At 39.2% G+C, this 19,329-nt stretch overlaps 1 protein-coding gene across 1 annotated transcript in view; it reads left to right on the top strand.

Annotated features, from left to right (window-relative positions):
* Nucleotides 1-19,329, top strand: part of clstn2a (calsyntenin 2a) — a 125,940-nt gene that overhangs the window by 80,837 nt on the left and 25,774 nt on the right. The window contains exons 3-9 of the mRNA XM_041055250.1: nucleotides 2,664-2,859; nucleotides 5,071-5,182; nucleotides 5,433-5,529; nucleotides 11,466-11,615; nucleotides 14,665-14,850; nucleotides 16,018-16,275; nucleotides 17,647-17,768. Of these exons, the coding sequence (XP_040911184.1) occupies nucleotides 2,664-2,859; nucleotides 5,071-5,182; nucleotides 5,433-5,529; nucleotides 11,466-11,615; nucleotides 14,665-14,850; nucleotides 16,018-16,275; nucleotides 17,647-17,768 (1,121 nt within the window). The remainder of the gene's footprint in view (nucleotides 1-2,663; nucleotides 2,860-5,070; nucleotides 5,183-5,432; nucleotides 5,530-11,465; nucleotides 11,616-14,664; nucleotides 14,851-16,017; nucleotides 16,276-17,646; nucleotides 17,769-19,329) is intronic.

Genomic DNA, 19,329 nt, shown 5'->3' with positions numbered 1-19,329 from the left:
ATTCTTTTTTATTTTTTGCGTGTATGTCACTGCTTCATTTTATAAGCTCAAGAGTAAACTTACTTCCACATAATAACCTGACTTTAGAAGTACTGCCTCCATTCAGATCAGTATATTATCTGTCATATATTAATATTTAAATATAATACTTAAATATTTATTTTAATAAGTATTTAATTCTTTCACTTTAGTTAATTCATTCACCTGTAAAGTTTACAAGTGTTCATTATTCATGTGTTCATTAGTATTATTGTTATAATGTTCCCTTATAATGTTAAATATGTTCCCTCGCCGCTAGACGTTTTCTGTCGATGCATTTTATGCTGCTCAAACTTTCTGTGGAGCGCCATCTATTTTAGATGATTGTTAATATTGAGCCATTTTTTGCTGACTCTTCCACTTTACTCTCAATCTGCCCTGGCAACCAGCCCACTCCTCGAAGCAAAAATCCATGCGTTTTAATATTTACTTTGAAAAGCGACCCCTTTCTCTTGTGACGTATAGGCCAAAAGATTAGACTTCATTTCATCCATACGCCACAACGGGTTGAGATTATAGTGTTCCCTCTGGTTGGGCTGGCGAGGAGCAAACACTTTTGCTGACACAGCAGGAATCCGTCTCAAATCTCTGTCATTACCATTTACATATACATTGGCACATCACATTCCTCCTCATCTGTCTCTCTCCTCTTCTATTGCTCTCTCTCGCTTTCCTCCCCTCCATGACTCTGTTATGTTCTCCTGTAAAATGTAATCCAGGAGAATGCTTTTGCCACAACAGATGGAGTGGAAAATGGATTTGCTTCCAACCCCAAACTGTTAAGTGGAAGTACCTATGCTCTCCACCACCAAGTCAAGGTTTATGCATAAGGACTGCAGCTGTATATTATAATCTTTGGTATTTGCAAACCAGATCCCCTTCTCTTTGGTCCCATCTAGGACCATTTTTGCTCAGTTTGTGGGTTTGAATGTGTATATTTGCAGGCAGCTTATCACCCTTCTTCCATACCACCCGTTGTGTTTATTATTCTTTTTGTATGCATACACATTGCATCCCACTGTCATAGTGGGGACCTTTTCATTTCGATAACGCCTCAAAGGGGCCAATGCAAGGGCGAGGCATCTTGGAAAATTGGTTGAGGATCAAACCTCAAAGCCCACTGTGTTTGGCAAGAAGTGTTCACCAAGAAGAGGATTTGAAAAGCTGAATCACGTTAAAAGGAAGTGAGAGGGAGAAAGTAAGTGGAAAGACCGTGTGCGTGACAATGGGATACGAACACGAGAGGAACAGAAGTGAAGAGAAGCCAGTGTTGAGAAAGGAACTTTGTCTTTGCATTTGTCAGTGGGGTTTGAGCATGCAGGCACAATTCCCATAGCTAGGCAGCTTTTTGTTTCCATTGTGTCCCACTATGCTCTGAGAGATATCAGCTAGCACAGGGTCAGAGCGCTGCAGCTTTTTGTTCCCTCTGCAAGATTTCCCAAACCCCTGAAAAGAACACTTCTGCAAAGAATAAACTCTGCAGATGATTCTAAACTCACAACCACATCTACACACAAAAACACACAGACACACGTTAGGCAAACACAATACGCTCAGTGTGTACAGTGGAACACTCCGTGGACACGAAAAATTTCGTCTTTTGTCGAGCTGCCGCAGTTTGACACATATCAGAAATTATTTTTTTCTTAACTACACCCCAGGAGCTGTATACTGTGCTTTTGTGAGAAAATCATGCTGACAAAAGTTCACCGTGTCCAGAAATGAGCCTCAGACTGAAATTTGAAGTGATAGTGGCGCTGTAAAAAAAAATGTCTGCAGTGTGTACTGTTAGTGTTTACTTCATTACCCACAGTTTGATTCATTCTGTGCTATCTTGAACTGTTTGGTAGCTACTGCTTGGCTTAAGAAAATGACGGGGGAGAAAAAAAAGGAAGAAACATACAAAACAAAATAATATAGAAAATAATTTTACAAACAGTGTCATGAAAGAAAAATGAGTGAATGAAGAAATATAGTTATCGGAAATGTTTTCCCATGCTGGAGCTTTTTCATTGTTTGTTCACCCCGTGTCAGACATAAAATTAAGTGCAGGCTCAGACTTTGTCTCTCATTCTAAATGTGAATGTTGTTTTGCCGACTGTCTCCATATTATGATGATGATGTCGGTCCATTGATGAGCCACATGCTGAGCTGCATTTTCACTCTCTGCTGGAGAACAGACACGTTAAAGCCCATTATGTTTCTGATGTTTTCTATAGTTTCTGCCTTTTTTTCTTGAAAACTCATGTGATTGATTTCTCCTTTCTCTGGGGTAAAGATTGGTGTTATTTAGCACATGCTACTGATAAACTTTTCCTCTTCAAAATTGTCTAAAAAGTCAAAGTGTTTCCTTCTCTCTGAATACCTTCATGCTGTTTGTCTGTCTTAGGCTTAATTTGCTCCTGACTCACTATATGATGTTGTTTTCAGTAAATTGAAATCGTCGCCTGCTTTTTTGACATGAAAGGCACATTCTCACAAATTGTGCCTTCCTTAGTTGCTGTGAAGAAATCCTTTAACACAGTCTCCCGCTAAAGATAGGAAATGACTAAAACACTACATTATCAATGTTAGTGTAAAAGTAAAACATCACATTTATACCTTTTCTTTCTTTGTCTTTTTAGGGGAGATTTGTGCCTTTAAGATCTATGGTCAAGATGCTCCATTTGAGGCTGTGGTGTTGAACCGCACATCAGGAGAGGGAGTCCTGAGGGCCAGTAGCCCTGTGGACTGTGAGAGTCAGAAAGAATACACCTTTATAATCCAGGCCTACGACTGTGGGGCCGCACCCAGCGGGGCTGACTGGAAGAAATCCCACAAGTGAGTCAAACAGTGTGCATTTATGTGTTTGTGTCTATATTTAATTTAAATCAAGTGTATAGATACAGACAATAGATCACTCAGACTTGTTTTTTACTGTCTAAACAAGGGCTTTTTTTTCTCCTAGGACTGCAATCTCACTTATTTTCTTCTTTAATCAATTTCTTGTTCAATCAATGAGAAGGTGACATCTTCAAATTGTTTGTTTTGTCTGACCAACAGTTAAAATCCTGGGCGATCCACTTTATTATTATGGAAGACTTAGAAAACAAGCAAATTAGACAACAACAAGTTAGAACCACTAAATAAAAAAAAAAATTGCTTAAAAAGGTTAAATGTTAAATAATTTACTAATTTTCAAAAGTGCTGTAGATTCATTTGGATGGACTCATTGTTTTGTTTGTAGGTTGTAGGTTGTTGTCAAGCAATGAACACTAAGATTTATATGTATAGCTTTAAGTGACTTCACCAACACACAGGCAGCAACTATCTGGCCTGTTTGTGTCTGAAAGTTTCTTTGTGCCTCCTAAAAAAGCAACTCTGATTGTCAGACTCTGTATTGAAACTGTCACATACTGCTAATTATTTTTTATCTCAGCATGACTCATTTATGTAGCTGCCTTTGTAACTCGGATTTGCAGGGGTGGACAAAATATCAGAAATATGACACACAAACAAATATTAAGTATTTAAATCAAAGTTACAGAGGCAGATACACAAATGAGTCATATTAAGTTCTCAAAGAGTCACTAAAAAAACTAAAGAGTGTAAATGGTCTTGAGCCTCACCACTACATTATATTTGTATAACATCGCTTAAAATTTGCACAGTTAAAATTAAAATTAAAGTCTGAATTACAGATCCACTACAGCTAAATAAACAAAGAGTTGCAATCATAAATATGCATATGTTTGTAGTTTTAGTTGCATTCATTTGAGTCTTTACCTTCACATCATTATTAGTCTTTGCCTAAACTTGAAATACATTTAGAAGTAAAAACACCAGCATGCTCCTGTGGTCCCTTGAAGAAAAATAACTTTATTATAATTAGATCACATGCGTGCTGTGTCTATTTTCTGTCTTTTCTTTTTTGATTTTCTCACATCCCTCAGCACTGAAGCAGTGACAGCTGAGACTTGCAGTTCTCAGGATGTGTCCCCCTAATGGCCCATCAATATAACACGTGTCCGCATGTGTGTGTGGCAGTGCTATGTGAACAAGATTGACAGACAGGCAGACCAGCATGGACAGCACCAAATCAAACCCTCTGGACCTTCAGTCAGACACAAGAAGCGGCTAAAATAAGCTGCTGCGGGCTCGGTATTAAAGACAAAAAGAGAGAGAAAGAGTAGGGAAATTTATCAGCTCAGGGATCTGTGATAAATTTCTCTAGTGGAAGATGAATGCCACACAGTGTACGTTTGTGTGTGTGTGTGCATGTGTGCGTGTGTGTGTGACATTATCACTGCATGACATTCTAAATAGGCCTCATTAAGTTAATGTCATTAATTAGCCAGATGCGCTTCCTCAGATACACCGTGAGTTGTTGTCAGAGAAGGTCACCGGTGTTGAAAACTTCATGATACATCTGAATTACTGCTTCATTTATGTACTTTAGAGCACAAATGTTATCAGAGTGCCTTGTTAATATCTTCAGCGGATCCTCCCAGCAGATGAAATTGTGAGTTCATGTGTCTGTTTGCATCAGACTAGGAAGGAAGGAATGGAAAAGAAAAATTAGAACCTTGAAAAGCAATCTAGCTTTTCAAGCTCCGCAGTGGATGAGTTGTGTCAGTAGACACAGCCTGTTAAATAAAAGTTTTAGATAATAATGGAAATCCATTTCACAAAGAAATACCAATAAACATTACCTTATGTGTAGTACATTTTAATCGACTCTTTTCCGAGTTCTTGTTTTCCAGGAATAAATCTATTGTCCACAGGAACTGTTTTCCTTTCTTCCTCTGCCTTCACCTAACCGGTGTCCTTAAAATAAACAGCGAAATTGGTCTTAATTAATTTCAATCGCCTCTAATGACTTAAAGAGATTTTTCCTCTCTCCCTTCCTCCATCCCTCCATTCTTTCTCTGTGTCCTTACTTCTCTTCTGCTCCATCAATAATCTCCACTTAACAATCTTTGCATCCTTCTGTCCTTTTCCTTTCTGTGCTCCCTCCCTCCTTCTTTTTCTTCCTTTCCTTCCTCCATTCAGGGCAGTGGTTCACATCCAGGTAGATGACGTCAATGAGTTCTGTCCTGTATTTCGAGAGCCACTGTACAAGGCATCAGTAACAGAAGGAAAGATCTACGACAGCATTTTGCAGGTATTATAATTTATATTATATTTTTGTTGTGTTTAATATTTGTGAAGTTTTTCCATACTGTAAGTGTTTTGGTTCATTTTGTTAAAAAATAAAAAACAAAAAAAAAGTCGAGTTTAATTAAGTCTTCAGTGAAGAGGAAGAGGTAAAACAAATTACCTTGACCTTGTCATTTACAAATGCCTTTATCATTTCAAGTGTTAATTGTAAAAAATGTAAACGTCCAAGTTGAAGTTTCATTACATTTTTACAGGTGGAGGCATGGGACCAGGACTGCTCACCACAATACAGCCAGATCTGCAACTATGAAATTGTGACCGCAGGGACGCCATTTGCCATAGACCGCAATGGTAAGTGTGTGTGTTTGAATCTGGCTTGGCAGATCGAGAGACTGAACCGTAGCTATAATTGCCAACAGTGATGGGATTAGGAGTGATGTATGGGTCTGAGGGAGATGGGAAAGCTAGGATGGTAGTGCGAGGGACAGTTTGCGTGCCTGGAGGCTTTAGTCATGGGGAGTTTTCATTTAATTTAATTATACTGAAGGGCCATTATTCGTGTGAAACTGACACACAATTGTAGCTTATGAGCGCTTGACCTTATCAGATTTAGAAAAAGGAAAGAAAAAAAAAGTTAAACCATAACCAAAATCACAAACATACCTTAACTCACCTTCTTTTTAACCAAAATAATTTTACCTGACCTTAAAAAGAAACAAAGAGACCCCAAAATGTATTGTATACCTTCAGCAGTTAAAGCTAGTTTTTATTTTTCAGGGGTTAATTAATGAAATTCTATGATCTTTTAAATAAAACCACATTTGATTAGTTAAATGTTTCTAACTTTTAATTAGCAAATTTGTTTGACAGCAATGAAGGCACTGCTTTGTTAGCCCTTATCATCTTTCCTTGCTACAATTTGCCAGAAAACAAAACAAAACAAAGCAAAACAAAACAAAACAAAACAAATCCAGCTACTAAACTTAGTTTGTGGAGAGATTTTCAAATGGCGTTTGTCACAGTCACAAATAAATTTTGAACCTCTGCTTCTAATTCAACATGAATCAAATGTCCAAACAGCGACTGCTGCTAAATGGGCTATGTGGTGAGATTTTTCTTCTCAACTGAAACAAAAATAGGCTGTTACATGGAGTCTTATTTAGTTAATTCTGTGGGTTAACTCATTTGAACCTTACTTGATACATATGGCAAATTTCAAATGTACTAATAGCCTCACTTGCCTCACTTGAGCACAAACAGCATGGTTAATGTCTTGATGAAGGGAAGAAAACCATTCCTCGGCTGAATTTGCATATGTTCTTTCTTTGACCTCAGCCAGCTGAACCTTGCATGAACATGAGCGAGTCTCTACTAAAGATAGACATGAGAGAGCCAACACTCAGACGACTGAATCTGAAGATGAATCGTGGAGCTGACAGTAAACTAGAAACCAATTTGTAAAATGTGTTATGGAAGCATATTTTACTGCAGTAAATCTTGTGTTTTTGAGTGGTGGAACAATGGAAAAATGACATTTTGGAAAAAAGGAAACTCTCTCTGTATGTAAGAACTGCACCAATCATCTATTTGTGGATGTCGACCATACAGCGGAATGATGTGGATAGAAATACAGGATGAAGACGAAAAAGCAAACGGATAACTGCAGCTAATCCTTCTTTTTATTGCAATAATGTTTTCATCAGTGCATAGCTCAAAACTTACTTGACAAAAATCCACCTTCAGCTGTCACAGCTTCTTCTTTTATTCTGTTCGGTTATCCTGTGTTCATTTGTGGCTTTACACCAGTCCTAGTTGACTGACGGAGTGTATTTTATTTCTGATTGAGAGCTATTCTGAGCATATCAGCCAATATAAAATTTCAGCTTTGGGCTTTGTGCCGACTTCTCCCTGAGCTTCCACAGCCACACTGTGCAGATCTGAGTACAGTGTAATCCAAACTGAATGGAGACTGGAGGGTTTTGTGCGTGTTGAAATGTACCAATAGATTAGACAGAAGTGCACACTGCTTTCTTTACTGTATTTCCCTCTTTCTCTCTCTCTCAGGGTCATATTTATTATTTTGTCTCATTGCTTTTTTAAATTTAACCTCTTTCTCACTGTGTTTTACAGACTTCTGGCTCATCTGATTTGGTCTCCTCCCAGGAACAATAAAATTGTTTGGGAGAAACTGCAAGACACATTGGTTAGACCTAAGTTATAGATCAGTGGTAATTTTGTGCACTGAGGGAGGTACAAGACAAAATATAAAAGTAAATTTGCAGTGCTGCTGTGTTTCCCGGCTAACACTGAGTAAAATGTACATCTTAAAAGACACATTAGATTAAGACTAAATGAATTCAAAAACACTATTTGTGCAGTTGCTGCAGTCGTTTTGAGCTGGGCATGACATCACTCCGCCATGATTTGATAAAATATACTGCAGTGACTGACTTGAAATCCCCACACTAAAGATTGCTGAGTTGATTCTATTGGTAAACAACACGCATGCAATAGAAGTCTTCTGCCTTTTTTAGATACACCTGCATTTCAGGACGCCAAGAGCGAGATGTATTCTCATATATATATACACTACCAGTCAAAAGTTTTACAACACCCCCGCTTTTCCACTTTTTAGCAAAGTTTAATCAGTTTGAGTCCAGTGAAAAACTTTAACTGGTACAAAGGTCAGGAGTAAATTGCCAAAGGTAAAGGAAAAAGTTCAAGTCGCCAAAAACCATTCAGTTTCATAGAAAACCGAAAATCTTTTTCAGGAATTAAGAAATTGGTTAACTTACATCTTTCCTGCACCATTGGAAGTAAATGAAGCCTTGAATGTTAATGCCAAAAGGTCCTGCAGGTGACCCAACATTTGTTGATGACTTGCAAACCCTCAAAGGCACTGTTGGAACAAACTGTGTTACTAAACCCTCTGATGCATTATTAGGATAATACTATACTGCAGGAAGTAGGGTCCTGCAGAAGCTATCAGTATGGTGAGAAAACTACTACAGAAGATAATGACCCACAACATTAGAAGAAAAGAACCAGATCTTGGCTTCACATGATGAAGACCAGCAGAGTCTCCAGACTTAAAGCTCGTGGAGCTGGTTTGGGTTGAGCTGGAGAGAATGTGAAAGCAAAGCGACCTGCAAGAGCAACATAAAAAATAGTGGTAGGACGAATTTTTTGTTCAACTGCTACATGAGTCAGAGGTTTCGATTAAATTTAGTCAACAAGAAGATTCTTTGATTCCTTGTTTATTTGTTCTATGCTTTAAATTCAGAAATACTGAGACACTGAAAAAATTGAGGTGTTTTAAACTTTTGACCCGTAGTGCATATATTCCTCATATTTACCACAATGAGGGTAATGTGAACAGTGGTTCCCCTGAGCTGCTCATATTTTTGGAACACAATTTAATGAATACCTTGTTAAGACAACAGGAACTACTGTTGACCCAGATAAACTTCATCAGCTGCGCTTTTGTAAATATCTTTCTGTGTTACCTTTTACTATCCTCATCCTGTAACCAGTGTACTCTGATACCATGAGTGAGGCGTTTCACCACAGGGAACCCTCTCTGCACTATCCTGCGCTAACACTTGTGTGATGATGATGGTGCCTCTTATCTGTGTCTCCTTTACTATTGAGAGATTAAGAAAATCCTAAATCCAGATGGGCTTCTTAGATCCCTTGTGAGGATGAGGTTGGAGGCTGTCCACTAATGAATGTGGAAATGTTTTTGTGAAATCAAAATATTGCCTTAGGTCCTACCTGTTGTTGAAAAAGGCAAATGGTTGTTTTACCATTGCTGTTGTTCTCAGCAGCTGCAGATCAAATAGTCACTGTAGGAGATTTTTGTAGGAACTGTCTGACACTGACCTCCTCGCCTTCCTCCCTCTGACATTTCAAGCTCAGCTCCTTTTTTTTTTGTCTGTACTGCTGTGCTCTGAACTGATTTCCTCAGTGCTCACTGCACCTCCTCTCCTTTGGTCTCCGCTCTTTTTCTCTCTTTTCTTCTCTTCTGCTCTGGTCTCCTCTCCGCTTCTCTCCAACAACAATCAGAGTGACAGCCTTTCATACAGCCAAGCCTCCAGATGCAAACTACAAAAATAGCTCCAGTTTTCTTTATACGTCCAGAGACAGACTGAGATGGAAATGACTGACGCAAAATAAGAAAATGACATTGTTTTGAAGTCTTTTGTTTGTCTTAAAGAACATCTGTATTGGATTCTCAATAAATAATGTTATTCATCAACTAGAAAAGATTTGAGTCCTGCTCTGTTTTACTATGATGGACTTGGATATGTGCAGTATCAGTTTGGGACACAGCAGTATAAACTGTATGAACCTCACTGCTGCAGTGTTAACATTGTGTGGGATTGTTGCACCAGCCTTCCTGGGCTACAATCCCTTGTGAGTCAATTTAGCCTTAATATTTTTTGTGCTTGTTGGGCTCCCCAAAACATGTGGATCCATGCACTTTTACAGTTTCTTTTTTTTTTTTACAACTGCTTACAAACATTTACTAAATATATGGTACAATTTTCCAGAACTGTAAACACTGATTAAATCACGGGCCTGGCCTCAGTCTGAAATTATCCTTTATATGAATTAATCTTCCATCAGTTTTTACCACCATAAAATATACACTGTTCACAATTCAAAGCAAGTACATAGTGATAAGAGAAATAAAATATTAGATTACTATGAAAGTTGTTTGATACTGAATCGATGATTCAGTAACTGCACGTTTTTGCTTTTAAAAGCTACAAACGTTTGTGGTTTGATAGTAAAACCTGCTTGTTTAAGGTTGTAAGATTGCGTCAAAACCATTGATCAATGAAATACAGTGCTCCGTCTCTCTTGGCCTTTCTCCCCATTTTCTCTCTCTCACTGTAAGAGTTTGTGTATGTGTGTGTGTGTGTGTGTGTGTGTGTGTGTGTGTGTGTGTGTGTGTGTGTCTTGCCTGCTTTTGACAAATATCTAGTCATAATCTCGGTGGCTACAGTTGAGCAGTCCTCACTCCACCTGAGGCCAGTGTCATAAAGCAAGATTAGTTGATTATTCAGCTAAACTTTGGGTTCAACTTGTGCTTTCCCATCTCAGAAAACAAGCCCGCATGCCTGGTGTAGGAAGTTCATATTTTAAAATGAAATCTACAAACAGTCCTTTCACCATCTGGCAAGCCAGTAATCATGCCACAGCAAAAAATATACATCAAAAGAAACTGTTGTACAACTAGTTCACTAAAGCCCGTTCTCTACATGGTTGCGAATACAGTTTCTTGCAGAGTTAACACAGTGTTTAGTCACACATAAAACCATCAAGCATTTTTTTTCTTTAAGCAATTTATTAAGGCATTTCTGAAATGTTGTGGTCTTTCCCCAGCAATATCTCCTCTCTGCCTCAGCAGCAGAAACACCATCACCTGTAACAGTTGTAATGCTCTATTTTGCTCGTTTTTATTCTGTTCATTGTAACACTTTCCTCATAAAAGCTACTTCTGCTTCTTTAACATACCACTGTAGAGTGTCATACAGGAGATAGAAAGGATAGAAGCCACAACAGAGCAGAGAGATGCTGATAAAATAAAAGAATCCACATATTAATTTCAATTCAATTCAGAATTCTTTGTTTGTCCCTGAAGGGGCTGTTTGTGGAACGCAAGTTAGCACACAAAAATGTGCATGAACATTTTATTCACACGCATAAAAACTGTGTGTGAAACAAATACAAAATATGAGCAGGTTAGAGGGAGCAAAAATACACAAGGGTTCATGGCAGTGGGCAGTCTGTGGCTGGACAATATTCAAAAAGGCACATTATCAGTGTGAAAGGTAAAGATCGATTAAAGTCAGCCAGCAGAGGTTTGTGCTGTTAGACAATAGTAACTTCAGTATATGACCTTGTCTAGAGGCTGTACTCGAGACACATTTGTGAAAATCCTCAGGCCTGTAGCATCTCCTCTGTCTCACACTGTTCTTTCACTGTTACCCCGGTGGCAGGTGAAGATAATCCATCATTACAATTTTACTTTGACTGTTTACACAGAGGCTTTAATATTAAAAAGCAATACAAGGTTACTGGACCTTGAATATTCAGTAACAGTACAAAGAGTTATTTTTGTTTTCAAGGAGCAGTTTTCTTTAATGCTAATTCAGTTTCAATTATTGCTCAGCAGCAAGTGTTTCTCACTTCATTATTACCAAATAAGCAAAACAGTTTGTTTTTCTCTACCGGTGGATAACCATAATTATATTTTCTCTGTGTTTTGTTTCCTTTAGGTAACATCAGAAATACGGAGCGACTGAGCTATGACAAGCAGCAGAGCTACAAGATTATGGTGACAGCCTTTGACTGTGGTCAGAAGAGAGCAAAGGAGGATGTGGCCGTGCATATTGATGTCAAGCCTGTCTGCAAACCTGGATGGCAAGGTCAGAGATAGAGAAATAATTATAATAATTTACCTTGCAGTACTTGGCAGTCATGTACTTATTTCCATGTTGGTATAAAGTGCACTGTGTTGTTTAAGTGTACTTAAATGTAAAGCAGTACCATCAAAACTGGAGCAGTTCAGTGCAGTTTTTGGAGTATACCCTTTCCCTCAAGGGAATTCTGTTTCATTTTAGAATGAATGTCTCTCAAGGAAATCAGAAGACCTGACAAAAACCTCCAGAGGGAAAGTTGACTGGAGTGTGTATGTGTGGGTTTTTTTTTTTTTTTTTCTCCTTTAACATGCCAGCAGCTTGGCATTCGAGCCAGCCCGTCTCCCCTGCTGCTTCACCTGTCAGCACTGACAGCATCTCTGGAGTCAGGAATGAAAGCGGAAGACAGAGACAGATAAGAGAGCAGAGGGAAAAAGGAGGGAGAAAGAGATAAAGAAATAGGCCGAATGAACAGGAAACTCAAGGGAGGGAAAAGAGACACAAAGTTACAGTGAAGGAGCGAGGTGATGGTTTTTCTTACAGTCTTAAAAAATTGTCCTGACTGGGATAAATCTTACTGAGAATCAGTTATTAAAGCCCCGTTCAACTGCAAAGCACTGTAGAAATGTTTTTAAATTCACGGACACATCCCCTTAACAGTGTCATTAATTCCCATCATATTCTTGTAAAGCTCCAAGATAAATCGAGCCAAAGATGACCCAAAACAACTCTTTGTTATTCATGAACCAAATTGTTCTTTGCCAGTTTCTACATACACTTAAAATCATATAATTCTCTGAAGTCTTTTTGGACATTTTAAGCTTTTATTACAGACAGTGGTGAGATGACAGGACACAAGGAGGAGAGAAAGACTGGGCTCAAACTGGAGATGTTGTCGTTTATGGTTGGTGTCTTAAGCCCTGAGCTGTGGGCAAAGGTTCTTCCAAAAGAAAGGAAAAAATAGAAATCTGAATGCAATATTCCGCATTTAGATTTCTATCGTTATATTCTATTTATGAATCTACATAGAGCACTATTTTTTACTGCCTTATGTATCTTTGTAGTCTGAGAGGTGAAATAGGGGGCAAACACCTCCTACTGCAAGCAAAGCTTAATTGCTGTGAGAGCATAAAACAACCTAAATGAGCAAGTCAACATTTTATCAGCTATTCTCAACAGCAGAACAGTAAGAGGACATTTTAGTGAGTAAATCCAAGTAAACCTATGAAAAAAAGGGGGACGTGTCTCCCCCATGCTCAGTGGAAATCACACCCTCGCTGTACGCTTTCATGGCCATGGTATAAATGTACATGATGGTCTGATGATATAATGGCTAGATATCCCGCTTCTTGCCTAATGGCATCGTATAGTTTTGTGCTATGATGATAGAAGATAATTGGAAAAAAATTCCATGTGACTTAACAGAGATGATGTTACAGACAAGATCCATTAGTCCAAAGAGAGCACATATAGAAAATGACACGGACGCCAGTTGTTTAGGTTTTAGGGACTTTCAGTGCACATCACAGAGGGGTGGAAGTGCAGACAGAAATAGTAGTCTGAAATGGCATACTACTTTATGCAAATAGCATCTTCATGTAGAGATCTGGTCCACTGATTTTAGTGCAAAGAAAGAAGGAGTTATGGATGGAAAGTACATGTGCCATTTTTGATCCAAAAACATGCTGAGTTATAGAACATAAAACCACTGACAACAAAGTAAGAGCTGGATCCGGAAAATTCAAGCTCTTGCTTTGGGAGGAAGATACACAATTATTTTCCAGATGGTATCACAGGCGTTATCAACTCATTCCATTTGAGCCACAAAGAAACACTTGCTATCACACCCTGCTAACATCCTCATCAATGTTGTATGATTCCTTGCGATTTGGCTCATAAAAGAGGACCATACTGCATAATCCTCTTGTAAAACCATTAACCCATAGTAGCTTAAAGCCATGAATAAAACATAATGCACTGATGCACACAAACATTGAGTCCTTTGTACACATAACCTTATTTATCATTTGTGTGTAAAGGTCAGCGGTGCTTCTGCTGCTGCTGTTTTTGAAGAAGGCTCCCTGGCATAAATTGAGGCTAAATATGTCTCGCTCCACCTCACTTCTCACTCCTCCTCGCCTACCTAATCACCGTCCATTTCTCTCTTTGTGAATGTTTGTCTCAGGAGACTTGATATCATATTCTGTAGTCTTGGCAAGAGCTGCCAGGTGTCCACCTACACACAAACACAGACACACACACACAAACATGTGCACGCACACACTCTCCTGCACACAATCTTGCTTATGAATCCCTTTCACCTCCAGATTCAGGGATTCTCGTACACACTGAGGATGAATATAGCACCTAAGTAATGAAAATAAAACACCAGGCAATAGGCCTGACAGTTACAAGCAGGGGAGCACCTCTTTCTACCAGGCCTGTCATGTTACTGGTCCATTTCAGTCTCCTTTTGACTCGACACAGGCCAAGATTTCACTGAGAAAATCCCAAGCTCCCAAGTTGCCAACCTGCGTGGTTGCCTGTCACCGTGTCAAGACCCACATGCTCATTATGAGCCCATCTACACAAGAGCATAAAGTTTTATTCCCTATATTTCTGGGGACTGCTCTAATAATCCTTTATTAGAGCAAAGATTAGCAATAAGAGAAATAGGTGACCTACAGGAAACAAATTTCATGTAAATAATTTTAGCAACAGAAACAAAAAGAAGACAGATAGAGCCAAACTCTCTCTCCATGGGTCAAAATGGTCTTTTATTGTTTTTACACCACAGTCAAACCACAAACAACATGTTACTGATGCTTTGATACCTCATTGTGTCTATTTGATGAAATTAAGTACGAGCCTGCAGATACCTTGAGAAAAAACTGAAAGTGAAGTGATCAGTAGGATGAAAGAGGAATACGAGTGCCCTCTGTCCAATTTTTGAGAGGTGACAATGATATGGAGCAATTGTTATTTTTACATCCAGTAACAATGACATGATGTTACCAAATAAAACATGATGTTACCAAACAAATTTTGATCCTTAAAGGTTGGAACAAGCGTGTGGACTATGAGCCAGGTACTGGAAGCAAGCAGCTGTTCCCCAAGATGCACTTGGAAACCTGTGGCGGTCCCCTGTCTGGCGTGAGGGCGATGGTAGAGCTGCAGACCAGTCACATCGGGAAGGGCTGCGACCGTGAAACATACTCTGAGAAGTCTCTGCAAAAACTCTGTGGTAAGAGGAGAGAAAGAAAAACACAGAGAAACAGAAAGAAATTAGCAGATGAGAGGATTGAGAGAACAAGAAAAAAAGTGATGTAATGAATCATCATCCAAGAACAGTTGAATCGAGGGCAGCTGGACTTGGTTGTTGTCATTCAAGAACCTAGACGACTGAGAGTCTTCACAGAGATGAAATGGCGTGTTGAAATAGTGAGGTGCTATATAAGAGTAGAGGGCTATGAAGGAGCAAAGAGTAGAAATAATAATGACAGACTAGGAAAAATTTAATTCAAAGTAGAAATTACCTCTTGACGTCTTAACCTCTGCAGTATATTAATATGGCAATTTCCAGTGTGCCATTTTAATCCTGGAGACTATTTTGAATTTCATTTTTATTTTAAATTAAATTCCATCATATTCCGTCATATCAAACTGTGACATGTGTTTATTATTACTTCCCATTTATACCCTGGAACATGACTTTGCACTGTAATATATACAGTACATGTAAAAACAAATACATAGTGTTACTAATTGTTCCCAATGAAGAGAATATTCATCTCGGGAACTTGCAATTAGATTATTTTGTAAGGAAAAATAAAAGCCTGAACGATCGCCTATCCTTTTCTATATATTTTTGCTCTTTGACACTTTCCAACTTTCTCATTCATTCTTATTTAAACTTCTCTAAAAAACGTGAGGTCAGAACATCAGTCACAGATCTGAACTCATTATGAGAGAAGCAGCAAACAAAGATGGATTGTTTACAAATGTGCTTCATTTGACTGACAAGATTAACGTATTAATTATACTGTCTTCTAAATCATCAGTCACTGGCTTTCAAAACATGTTCAAATTTAGTACAGTTAACTATGATAGAAGTGGAGGAGAGCTTTGCTGCATTTGCAGGGATCATCATCTTATTTTTAATTTCAGCTATTGGCATGTACAGAGTACTTGTTGGTACTAGTTCCAAATGGTACTAAATAAAGTTTTTAGAGCTATGTTTGATTAGACCAGAGTGCTGACATTCACACACAACATTAGGGCATGAACTGACATATGAGGACATACTGGAATCCAGAAAGAAGAAAGCGATCCAGGCGAGGCAGTTTCTCTCCAGGTTTATTCTCTGTGGAGCCGTCTTGACAGTGCCCCGTCTTCTGATTGGCACATGCAGGTGCAGCATCAGGCAGCACCGACCTCCTTCCTGCCCCCAGCCTTTCCACAAACTGGACGGCGTCTCTGCTGACTGACAGCGGGCGAGACAGCGACCTCATCTACCGATTCGACGGGCGTCAAGCTGCCAATGTTCCAGATCACGTGGTACCCCAAAACCTGACAGACCAGTTCACCATAGCAACCTGGATGAAACACGGGCCCAGTCCAGGACTCAGAGCTGAGAAGGAAACCTTACTGTGTAACTCTGACAAGACTGGTGAGGAAATGATTCCACATCTTCTCACTTAAGACGCAAAATACACACAAATGTTAGAGGGTGAAGATTTACAGTCTGGAAATAAAAATTGTCTTCAGTATTTTCATTTGATTTACCAACAGTGTGCTGAGTGCTGAAAGCTGCTGATCCTTAGGGCCCCTATATTAAAACATTTTACATTTTAATTTCCTTCTGCATTACAAATAGGACATGCCATAAACACTGCATGATCAAAAACCTTGTAAAATAAGACAATTAAGACTGAGACTGAAGTGCACAATAGCAAATGCTCTTTGAAACTTTTAACTTTTTTTCCCACTGCATGTCTGAACTGAGCTGCCTGAACTATGTAATTAAGCGAGCCATCTGCAAATTGCACGCTCTCACAATAGTGTCACAGATGGCTTATTAGCTTAGGAAATGTGTAGTCTGATCTTGTAATGCAAAACCGCAGAGTAGGTCCTATTAGACCACCAGAATCTTAGAACCCCTTTTTTCATTTGTCATTTGTAATGTTTTGGCTAAAGGATATGAATCGTGTCCGATGGCTGAGAATGAGGGGGACAGATCAGCAATGCTGTGTGATAAAATGGCCACGTGTTGAATCCCATCATTGTTCTGAATAAGGTGACATTAGGGGTGTGTGATATGGTCAAAAATTACTATCACGATAATTATCACAACATTATCTTTCTTTGTAGTGACATGTCAGTATAATTACCTAATTAATTAGAACTTACACTCACATTTTTCCCACTAAGTCAAATATATTTTTAGTGTTTTACACATAAAACATCCTATTTTTCTGAGAAAAAAAAGATACTTAAAAGCTATTTCTGTGATAGAATTTGGTACCCTAACATGTCAACATCATTCATTTAGACATGAGAATCAATCAGGAGTTGTGTGGCATTTAATGGAGAATCTGTTGCACACCCCACACCTCATCCCACTTCATTTAGGTGTATTATAAAAGCAGAGCAAGTGGGACTCACCTTTCATTGCCACCTTATACCGACACCAGTCGATAATCAAAAAATAGACGTATGGGCAGCATGCACTCTGTGACCACACTCGCTGGACCCTTTCTGTCATGCTGAGTGCTTCATTTTGATATGGAGAGCCAATTTCCAGTAGCTGAAAAGAGTTTGGTCTTTCATGCGGCTGTTTTGTGGGACACTGGTCCCAGAAAAAATTCAAATTGCCTCCAAAAAAACCCCCCAAAAAACATATGGAGCAAGTGCATCAGTTTATTGTCCTTGAAGCAGAGGGAATAATCTTGTTGATTAATATGCTGTATAATGTAGAATTATGTTTAATTATGCGTATGTGTTTGTGTGACTATGCGCATCTGTGATGTTCCTGTTTCAGAGATGAACCGCCACCATTACTCTCTGTATGTTCACAACTGCCGCCTGGTGTTCCTGCTCAGAAGAGACTTCACTCAGGTCGACACTTTCAGACCTGCCGAGTTCCACTGGAAACTGGAGCAGGTGAGGAGTGTGTGTGCGTGCGTGCGTGCGTGTGTACGCGTGTGTGAGCTGATCTGTGTCCTCTTTGAGTGCGAGCATAGATTCAATGTGATTTTCTACAGCAGGTGAAGGGCTATCATTATTTGTATAGTGAAAGGAGAGGCTCTCCATTCTAATTACCGGAGGCCCTCCATCACTTTCTTCAGCTCTCTGTAAGAGATAACAGGGTAGAAGACAGCGCTATCCCCCCACACACACACATGCGCACACTAACACACAAGCGGAGACCCAAAGTGGAAAGTCTGTTTAGTTATGGATAATAGCTCACCCAGCAGCAGATCTCGATTATCTGTCATGGTTCTGGGGAGTTGTTGAACTAATTTGCAGTGAAGCTTACTGTTTCAGTCTTGCAGTAAGCCTTTGAAAAGAAAAGGATGCTTCAGCTCGAAAGTTGCATGTAATAAGATATTTTTCTCACTAATATTCCACAGTCAGTTCCTTCCCGGAAGTACCCCGCAGAAAGGATTATATGATTTTACTGTAAATTACTATTGAATTACTATAAACACGATGCACAGCAGCCGGGTGTTCTTTCTAAGTATGAAGATACTTTTTAGGTTTTAGTTCACGTAGTAACATCTATTCCCCTCCAGTGCAGGGTCAGACCAGTGACCATGGAGCTGGCAGGATTACAGGTCTTGCTCAAGGAGACCTCAGCAAGGTGAACGCTTGGATGAGAATCATTCAGCTGAAGGGCGCCTAGTCACTCTAGCTCGCCCTGCAGTCACAGAACACAGAAAATCCTCCTGTAAAAAAAGAAAAGAAAATCCCAGGAGCCGAGATGATTTTGATGATAAGCCAATGAACTTTCTTGTATGGGAATCTCCTCTTTCCAAAGACTCTCCCCAGCTCACTAATAATGCATGCTAGATGTAAATCTAATCTAATTGTTTACCTTTGGGACACAGCATATATCTACCTCACACTGAGGATATTAGAAAATGTTTCATAATTATAGCAAGCTCTCCAGAGTTTTTGCTCACTAAGCAGATTAGAAGAGATTTGTATTTGGGGTTTTTTTTCTTTCTGCAAGTGCGCTCGTGCATGCGTGAGTATGCATTTGCATGTGCGTCGACTCTACTACTTTTATTTCGGATTTTTATCTGGCGTTTGCATGGAAAACGACGTACTGTACATGACATATTTTAGAGATGCATGCAAACATCACAGTGCGATTGCTTGCCGCTGTCTCTGCTGGTGCTGGTGTGTGCCTATCAGCCAGGAGAATTGTTTGTTGTGGGTCACAGGTACAACAAAATGTATTTTTCTCACGCATACCTTCCAACCAGGTAGCTGTTTGTTCTAGGTCAAAGGTAGATTGAAAAGTGTTTTTCACAGTCCAGTGCTCTTTTCTCCCGAGGCCTACAGAGGTGGATGTGACAAGGAGAAGGGCAACCAAGTCGCAGACTTCTGAGTTTTCTTAGCAAACAGCCTCAAGACCCTGTTCTATTTCAGTCTATCTTCTTCTCATTCTCTCTCAGTCTCTCATTATCTTTCTCTTATTCTCTCCCTGACTCATTCG

This window comes from Toxotes jaculatrix, chromosome 14 (genome assembly GCF_017976425.1).
Source record: "Toxotes jaculatrix isolate fToxJac2 chromosome 14, fToxJac2.pri, whole genome shotgun sequence".
Lineage (NCBI taxonomy): Eukaryota > Metazoa > Chordata > Actinopteri > Toxotidae > Toxotes > Toxotes jaculatrix.
The sequence above is the reverse complement of the archived record's forward strand: the minus strand, read 5'-3'. Positions and strand labels throughout refer to the sequence as shown.